The 10,102-nt window shown below is 42.2% G+C and overlaps 1 protein-coding gene across 1 annotated transcript in view; it reads left to right on the top strand.

Annotated features, from left to right (window-relative positions):
* Window positions 1-1,324, top strand: part of pcsk1nl (proprotein convertase subtilisin/kexin type 1 inhibitor, like) — a 22,572-nt gene extending 21,248 nt beyond the window's left edge. Inside the window, exon 5 of the mRNA XM_039799719.1 lies at window positions 895-1,324. Within this exon, the coding sequence (XP_039655653.1) occupies window positions 895-1,288 (394 nt within the window). The 3' untranslated portion in view covers window positions 1,289-1,324. The remainder of the gene's footprint in view (window positions 1-894) is intronic.
* The last annotated feature ends 8,778 nt before the right edge of the window (window positions 1,325-10,102 follow it).

The raw sequence follows: 10,102 nt of genomic DNA, 5'->3' as shown, positions 1-10,102 counted from the left end.
ACAATAGATTATCCATACAAGGACCAGGTCTGTGAACCGGTCAGATTTAGTCTGTGAACTATCAATAAGAAAGACCACAATCTTATTTTAATTTTAATCATTTCTACCTACACTTTAATGTTTTCATTTGTTTTTTAATCATTTTCTAACTGCTCTTTAATGTTAATTTTTATACTTAATTTATACTGTTTATTGATCCCCAGCAGGGAAATTACCAATTACAATTTAGACTGTTTGTTAGAAATCACTACACACAGGCCTGAAACACACACACACACACACACACACACACACACACACACACACTCAGGAGTTATTCATGCACAAATGGAGAGATGTCAGAGTGAGTGGGCTCTCCTGAGCATGAAAATGTGACTTGCCTTTGAGCAACACCGTACTTCCCTAAAGTGCTCAGAGCACCAAATCCACACCACAGGCTCTGAGCCGGCGCGGTGACTTGCTCAAGAGCAAGTCACCGTACCCCCCAAAGTGCTCAGAGCACCTGTCCTGCACCAATCCACACTCTGTACTTTGGTCCGTAGGCTACTGGGACTTGAACCAGCGACCCTCCGGTTCCCAACCCAAGTCCCTACAGACTGAGCTACTGCCACCCCAATGTTTTTTGTAAAGCACTTGCTGAAATGTGCTAGGCTATAGGCTAGCCTACAAATAGGCCTAAAGCTGCCTTGCCTATTACGACTTCTTTATAACAATACAAACTTTTATTAGCCTATTATTATATATTATATATTATATATTATACTCAACAGAAAAACTTATTTTTCATAACATGACTTTCTTTCTCTCTGATTCGAAATCAGAAGCTCTTGTGAACATTTTAAGACTTTCTCACGTGACAGAAACACTCACATTACCTTCCCATGTGCCCCGCAGACGTCTGGTTGCTAGGTTACTGTCCAGCATGGACCCTAGCGACGCCGCGGCGATGTCATCCGGCCGCCGCGCGAGGAGGGACCTGTCCGTCGCGTCACCTGAACCCGTTGGCTCCGCCTCCCGGAGGACCCGTCGTTCCCTTGACGACGTGGCTCCTCCGTCGCCCAGCAACGCCCCGCCTCTGCTCCGAGTGAAGCGGCTGGAGGAGGAGGAGCAGGAGGAGGAGGAGGAGCTCCGCTCCCCCGCCGGGCTGCAGAGGATGAAACGCATCGACACCATGGCAACCGCCGGCGTGGAAGAACTGAATCATGGGAGTCGTAGGCGCAGGAGAGCCGCCCTGAACTACGACCCCCAAATACTGATTGATCAGATTCTGGAGTACATGAGGGAGTAAGAGGGGGGAGCAGAGGGGATGAGGAGGAGAGAGGGGGGAGAGAGTAAGAGGGAGGAGAGGAGAGGAGAGGAGAGGAGAGGAGAGGAGAGGAGAGGAGAGAGAGGGAGAGGAGAGAGAGGAGGGAGAGAGAAGAGAAGAGGAGAGGAGAGAGGAGAGGAGAGGAGAGAGGAGAGGAGAGGAGGAGAGGAGAGAGAGGAGAGGAGAGGAGAGAGGAGAGGAGAGGAGAGGAGAGAGAGAGGAGAGGAGAGGAGAGGAGAGAGGAGGAGAGGAGGAGGAGGAGAGGAGAGGAGAGGAGAGGAGAGGAGAGAGGAAGAGTTGAGAGAAAAAAGGGGGGAGTAAGAGAGAGGGAGAGAAGAGAGGGGAGGAGACAGATGGAGGGATGAGGAGGAAGTGTATTTTGTTGTCGTCTTTCAGGATTTCCTGTATATTTTTGTGTGTTTTGCTGCTTCTGGTGAAAATGTGTCTGATCAGTCGCTAGTTTGTTGTTGAAATGAGGAGAAAAGAAAAAGTCAAATTTCCTGGAAAGTTTCCTAAACGTAATTCTGTACCAAGAACAGAACTTTATTTAAAAACACGCCAAATAAAAAATCAGCAACATTAATCTGACATTATTCAACTGGATGTGATGTGATAAAAAGAGTTCTGAATAATCCCACAGATTAGACAGATTGAATGAGTGACGATCCAATGGGAGGGGCTTAATTAGCACTATCCAATGGGAGGGACTTAATTAGCACTAAAGGATGTTAAAACTAAATATGGACCATGGTTACAATTCGTCTGCAAGACAATTCAACATTTGCTGCGTAAAAAATATAAATGAATATTTATCTGGGTTTGAATTAAGCTTTTCTTTTCAGAGAAACTCTTCTGGAAATCAACAAACTTAACTACTAATGTCTAACCTCTATGATTAGCACTAATTTACATGTTGTTTTTGCAGGAAACTTTCTAAGAAATTACATATTTAACAGTCAAAAGGAGTGGCTTCAAACACTACAGTACCCACAATCCTCAGCGGCTGTTGCAAAAATCCCCAAAATAATCCCATTCATCCATCAATTCATCATGCCTTCAGGCAGCAACATACAGTCTGGAGCTCTCCGATTGGTTGTTCCCGACAGCAATGCATTCTGGGACTTGTAGTTGACTCCTCCCACTTTGATTCTCCATAAAAAAAAAAAAAAGTCTTGTTTTTTTTAAATATTTACTGTTAAAAACAGCTTCGCACTGACTCTATCTTGCCCTCCGTCAGTGCCAATCTGTTTATGGGCTGTGACGGTAACCGTGGCGACAGCTACTCGGCCCAGCTCTGTGATTGGTCCGCTCCTGTTGTGTTGGTGTACTGCAGCTTGTGTGCAGCAGCTCTATCAGTGTGATCACTCGTCTGTCTGTCTGTGGTGAAACTTTTATCTCACACTCTGAATTAAAGTCAGTATCCACCACAAAGCTCTCCGTCTCAGTCCTTCTAGATAGACAGATGGATAGATGGATGGATGGATGGATGGATGGATGGATAGATAGATAGAGATGGATAGAGAGAGAGAGAGATAGATGGATAGAGAGATGGATAGATAGAGAGATGGATAGATAGATGGATAGATAGAGAGAGAGATAGATAGAGATGGATAGAGAGAGAGATAGAGAGATAGATAGATAGAGAGATAGATAGAGAGATAGATGGATAGAGAGAGAGATAGATAGATAGATGGATAGATAGACAGAGAGATAGATAGATAGATGGATAGATAGATGGATAGATAGATAGATAGAGATAGAGAGATGGATAGATGAATAGATAGATGGATAGACAGATAGATGGATAGACAGATAGATGATAGATAGATGAATAGACAGATAGATGATAGATAGATAGATAGATAGATAGATGAATAGACAGATAGATGATAGATAGATAGATAGATAGACAGATAGATGATAGATAGATAGATGAATAGATAGATAGATAGATGGATAGACAGATAGATGATAGATAGATAGATAGATAGATGGATAGATAGATGATAGATAGATAGATAGATAGATAGATAGATAGATAGATAGATGGATACTTTATTTATCCAGAAGGACATTAAGGTGTCCAATAGCTTATACACAACATACATACAGACATATGACATCCATGTACACACACATACTACACACATACAACGGCAGATACCAACAGTGTGCCCTTACAGTAAAGTTAGACTAGCAGGTTTAAAGGAGCAGTCTGGAAAAAATGCAGAAAGGTGCAATGGTAACGTAGTGCAAGATAGCGTCAGTGCTAATTCTATATCTCTTCAGGTACAACAGGCTACACTGTAACAAATTTCATGTTAGTTTAACTTGGAAATGCAAGTTCCCTTGCTGCCTTGAAAATCGAAGTTCACTCAACTTAAAGACTGCCTTTGTTTTAACTTAGAAATTAAAGTTAATGAGGTTGATGTAACTACAGTGTTCTAGTTTTGTTAAAGTTGTTCTTTTAGTTGATTTAACATTGTATTACTTGGTTTAACTTCATACTTTAAGTTCAAACAAATCATTTATTTTCTTTAATAATGCCAAAGCTACCTTGCCTTGCCTATAACAGACATACCTTTCTTCTTTATTTCAACTCAAACTTTCAAGTTAAAACAACATAACCACATTTATAGCGGAGATAGCGTGGGTGGGGCCACCCCAGGGCCCCGTGAAAAATAGCGGCCTCTCTGCTGATCTTGTGTCACTTGACATAAAATGGCCGCTAGTGAAGTGACACACCGCAGATTAATGGCTGAAGAAAGCCTATTACTGCTCAACATCTCACACCGTTATACTCCAGCTCTTCTTACCAAACGTAACAGTCACTTAACTCATGGTTAGAAATTTAAACCAGCACAACAATGAGAATTACCAGGAAACAAAATACTACATTATAAACACACGTTTAATAAACGTAATTCATAAAGTTACATTTGTATTTCGAACAAACTGCAAACTTTTCAGCCAATTTTAACAAAACTCTATTTACCGCCTTGCATCATGGGAATTGGCCAGCCAGTTGCAGTCCTGACTGCAATTGGTTGATAACTTAACTTACATACCTAAGTTGAATCAACACATACAGTTTTTTAAATAGTCAACCCAACGAATAAATGCAAGTTTAACTTTCAAAAACTCATAAAGTTGAGTTCAAAATCGACAACTTGTATAAGCTCGTTCAGTTAAAAATAAGAAATAAGTGGACATAACTAAATGGGTCTGTAATATTTTACAGTGTACACAACATACCAAAAATACAATAATCATCGTTCAGTCCAGTCCAGGGTAGTTTATGTGTATGTATAAAGGCCCCCAGATGGTACAAAGGGCAGTGTGCAGAGCAGACTTAAACACATATAAGTCAATCCCACTCTTCCCCTTCTGTGTAGCACTGAAGAGCTTAATAATGGCCCTACAGGGACAAAGGGCTACACAGCCGGTCTGTTCTGCAAGACAGAGACAGGAGCCTACCGCTGAACATGCTCTTCTGCTTGGAGAAAGTGGTGTGTATATAGTATAGTATAGTATACAGAGAGCAGTCTGTTCAGGGTCCTCTTATCTGCAACTGATGTCAGTAGCTATGTTTCCATCCACACGTTTTTATCCAAATTAAGTGATATCGAATGAAAAATGCGTCATGGAAACAGTAAAATCGATATAATTTCATGAATATCGACTCAAAGGAAATACGTTCGGTCTCATCGGATTTTCTCCTGATCGATGTATAGATCGGCTTATGCGATAAACGCTGATGGAAACGTTATTTGCTGAATAAATTAATGAATTGCGATTAAGTTTTAGGTCATTTTATGGTTGCAACCCGCCACGAAACGAAGAAGAAGAAGTTGTAGTCCATTCCCGCCCAGTATTTCCTCTCTGTTTGCACACATGACAGCTGTCAACAAAGACATGATGGAAGCGGACGAACGAGGAGACGAGAGACTTTTTGAATTTAATTTACGAGCAAAATATAACAGCTATTTTAAGATAGCAAAAATCGAAGAAATGCCAAAATTTATCAGGAACTCGCCAAGGAAATGACCAACAAAGGTTAGGACAAGCTGTGGGACGTCCTGCAGAGTAAATGGAAGGAGCTCAAACAGCGATACCTGTCTCTAAAGAGAGAGTTGTCTCTCAGCGGTGCCGGAGGGAAAATAAAAGGAGAGTTCACCTTTCTGATGATCTGGATCAGATCCTCGGCTTCTAATATTAAAGGGATACTCCACCGTTTGTTGAAATAGGGCTCATCACGGTCTCCCCTAGCTGTAGATAGGTGAGGTCTCCCCTAGCTGTAGATAGGTGGGGTCTCCTCTAGCTGTAGATAGGTGAGGTCTCCCCTAGCTGTAGATAGGTGGGGTCTCCTCTAGCTGTAGATAGGTGAGGTCTCCTCTAGCTGTAGATAGGTGGGGTCTCCTCTAGCTGTAGATATGGGGGTCTCTCTAGCTGTAGGATAGGTGAGGTCTCCGCTCTTGTAGATAGGTGGGGTCTCCCCTAGCTGTAGATAGGTGGGGTCCCCTCTAGCTGTAGAAAGGTGAGGGGTCTCCCCTAGCTGTAGATAGGTGGGGTCTCTCTAGCTGTAGATAGGTGAGGTCTCCTCTAGCTGTAGATAGGTGGGGTCTCCCCTAGCTGTAGATAGGTGAGGTCTCCTCTAGCTGTAGATAGGTGGGGTCTCCTCTAGCTGTAGATAGGTGGGGTCTCCTCTAGCTGTAGATAGGTGGGGTCTCCTCTAGCTGTAGATAGGTGAGGTCTCCTCTAGCTGTAGATAGGTGGGGTCTCCTCTAGCTGTAGATAGGTGGGGTCTCCTCTAGCTGTAGATAGGTGGGGTCTCCTCTAGCTGTAGATAGGTGAGGTCTCCCCTAGCTGTAGATAGGTGGGGTCTCCTCTAGCTGTAGATAGGTGAGGTCTCCTCTAGCTGTAGATAGGTGGGGTCTCCCCTAGCTGTAGTGGGGTCTCCTCTAGCTGTAGATAGGGGGGCCAAGGCAGTTTTTGTGCATGCATCGTTTTAGTCCGGTGCAAATCCGGCAGCGCCGCCGCTAGTTAGCTTAGCGTAGTGAATGGAATCCTATGTTGCCGGTTAGCATGTTGTGAGTAAAAGTGAGCCAACAAAAGACACAAAAAACAACCTAATTACTTGCACACAGACAAAAAATGTGTTGGCCCACCTATCTACAGACAGGGGAGACCGTGATAAGAACTATTTCAACACACGGTGGAGTATCCCTTTAACAACAACTACTTCTGTCTGGCAAAACTTTGTTCGCAAATGTTTGCGTGAATGTCGTGCGATTCAGTGCGAAAATGAACGGAAACACCTTAAAATGTCTCGAATCAATTCGATATACCGATTTGACCGCAAACCACCACGTGAGGTCATCACGCAACAGGTTTTTATTCGCTTTAAAGCCGTCGGATGGAAACACACTTTCACACTCAGCTTTATTCACAGGAGTTTTTTTACCGAACTTCAGATAATTCGACTGACAAGTGGATGGAAACTTAGCTACTGACTCCAGCTCCATGCCCACCACAGAGCCGGCTTTTCTCACCAGCCTGTCCAGTCGTCCAGCAACCCCCTTCCTAGTGCTGCCCCCAACATACCACCGCATAGAAAAGGCCACTGGCCACAACAGACCGGTAGGACCCCAGCCTCCTAAGGAAACAGAGCCTGCTCTGCCCTTTCTTGTAAAGTGCATCAGCATTGGCAGACCAGTTCAGTTTATTGTCAAGATGTGGGGGGTTGTCATCAAAAGTGGCCAGTGCAACACCCCCCCGCTAAAAAAAACTATAATATTTTCACCAGAATGCAGGAAATCAAGTGTTTAGTGTTTAGTAAAAGTGGAGATCTCATTTTTCAAAGCGACAAAACCGCTCAAAAAAAGACAACAATCACCTCAAACAAATTGTCAACAAAAAACCTCGAAAAAGGCAAGAAAAACTACGGAAGAAGCAACAAAATCATTTAAAAAAAAAAAAGAGGAAAATGCGACAAAATCGTGCAAAGAAAGCAACAAAAACTTCAGAAAAAGCCCAGTTTTGACTGATCCACATTTTCTGACATTTTAGAGACCAAACTAATCCACTCCTCCAGAAAACAATCCCCAGATTAATCAAACTAGAAAGCAGAAGAGCTTACAGAATCACGAGCAGGCGACGCTCGGAAGCAGGAAAATAATCCGTATACAGGCAAACAAATCAACAACAAGCAGTGTCTTCTTCTTCTTCTTTAGGGTTTTAGTGCAGCTGGCATCCCATATGTTGCATTACTGCCTCCTACTGGTATTAACTGTCTGCTATGGTTTCATCTATGGCTGGGCGAAATGGAGAAAATCAGATATCACGATATTCTTCACCAAATACCTCGATATCGATATTGTGGCGATATTCTAGGGTTGACAATTGGCGCTTTAACAAAATATCTTCACACTTAATAGGATTTTAGATAAATAATCATCAGTAATGTGGACATAATGACTAAGAAGGTAAAGGCAAATAATAGAAGAGCTACAACAGTCTGGTAAGTTCAGAAAAGTACATCACTTTACTGTAATGCAGCCTTTACAACCAGGAAAAGACATATATTATATATATATATATATTATGTCATATCACGATATTACAATATCCAAAATCTAAGACGATATCTAGTCTCATATCACGATATCGATATAATATTTATATATTGCCCAGCTCTAGTTTCATCCCATTACAACTTTTTAATAAAAAAATATAAATACAGTTTTCCTCACTTCTTCATGGCAAGCAGTGAGTGGAAAAGGTCTGGTTATATCCTGCAGGCACTGGTGTACATTACAGGGGGGTAATGTACGCCAGTGCAACCCCCCATCCTTTTTTTAAACATAAAAACATCTGCAAAATTAAATTTACTAAAGCCACCAGACTCCATGTAAATAAACAGTAATTTTAGCATTAGCAAGAGACAACATTCAAGGTCGACAGAAACAAGATTAAACTACAAAAAGCCGTTTTTGGATCGTCTTTCCACTTTTCCAACCATCACATCTCTAGTTGTGGTTGAAATAAACACACAGTTTACTGATTTACATCTGGAAATACGCTGGCTCTATAAACGCTAAAAGTAGTGTTTTTTTAAATGGAGTCTGGTGGGTTTAGCGCTAGCGACTTCAGAGCTGTTTCTGGTTAAACAGAAAGGTCTCAAAGAGGTTTTAAAGGTCTAGCTCTGTAGGGATCCTCTCCATAATGTTGTCACACACTTAGAATAATAATCTGAGTCTGTCAGCTGCAAAAAACAGAACTTTTAGTGGACGCTGACTGACGTCAGACACTTAGAAGTAGCGCACTTCATAATTAATGAACTTTATCAGTTATCAGGCAAATAAAACGCTGATACAGATCTTATCTCCAAACTGCCAAATATCAGCCCGGTCGATCCCTAATATAAAACATTAGGTCAGCAAAATGTTACAATAGAAAAACAAACTTTAATATTTAGGAATAACACCCTGACAGTACAGTAACACACAGTACCACACGTCTAAAGTGCTGCTTCTGGTTCAAAGGTGCATTTGAACTGGATGTACTTGATGCTGGAGAGATGCAGAGAATGGGCAACACATCAACACAGACACAATGAAACTATACAATATGAACGAGCTGGGACACAGGCTCTAATCCAGGGGGGTCAAACTCATGTTAGGTCCTGGGCCACTTACAGTACCCCTAATCGGACCTCAACCGGGCCGGACCAGAAAGACCAGAAACTTGATCTGTCACAGTTCACCGTTCTACGCTAAGGATTGTTTTCACTTGTCTGGTCGGGCAAATTCTACTGGCCCAAAATCATTTTTGACTGGCTCCTATACAAATTGTGTGTGTGTGTCTATGTGTGTGTGTCTGTGTGTGCGTGCAAGTGTGTCTGCGTATGTGTGTATGTGTGCGTATGTGTGTATGTGGGTGTGTGTATATGTGTGTGTGTGTGTTTGTGTTTGTCTGCGTATGTGTGTGTGTGTATGTGTGTGTGTGTATGTGTGTATGTATGTGTATGTGTTGCGTATGTGTGTATGTGTCTGCGTATGTGTGTATGTGTATGTATGTGTGTGTGTGTTTGTGTTTGTCTGCGTATGTGCGTATTTGTATGTGTCTGCGTATGTGTGTATGTGGGTGTATGTGTGTGTGTGTTTGTGTTTGTCTGCGTATGTGTGTGTGTTTGTGTTTGTCTGCGTATGTGTGTGTGTGTATGTGTGTGTGTATGTGTGTATGTGTGTGTTCATGTATGTGTATATATGTGTGTGTATTTATGTGTATGTGTATGTATGTGTGTGTGTGTTTGTGTTTGTCTGCATATGTGCGTATTTGTATGTGTCTGCGTATGTGTGTATGTGGGTGTGTGTATGTATGTGTGTTTGTGTTTGTCTGCGTATGTGTGTGTGTTTGCGTATGTATGTATGTGTGCGTGCGTATGTGTGTCTGCGTATGTGTGTATGTGTGTGTGTGTGTGGGTATGTATGTATGTGTTGGCGTATTTGTATGTGGGTGTGTGTATTGTGTGTGTTTGTCTGCATGGGGGTTTGCGTATGTATGTATGTGTGTGTGCGTGCATATGTGTGTGTATGTGGGTGTATGTGTGTGTGTTTGTGTTTGTCTGGTGTATGTTGTTGTGGCGTTGTATGTTGTGTGTATGTTGTTTGCGTATGTGTGTGTGTATGTGGGTGTGTGTATGTGTGTGTGTTTGTGTATGTGTGTGTGTTTGCGTATGTATGTGTGTGTGTGCGTGCATATGTGTGTCTGCGTATGTGTGTATGTGTATGTATG

The sequence above is a fragment of the Perca fluviatilis genome, chromosome 5, assembly GCF_010015445.1.
Source record: "Perca fluviatilis chromosome 5, GENO_Pfluv_1.0, whole genome shotgun sequence".
Taxonomy (NCBI): Eukaryota; Metazoa; Chordata; class Actinopteri; order Perciformes; family Percidae; genus Perca; species Perca fluviatilis.
The sequence above is the reverse complement of the archived record's forward strand: the minus strand, read 5'-3'. Positions and strand labels throughout refer to the sequence as shown.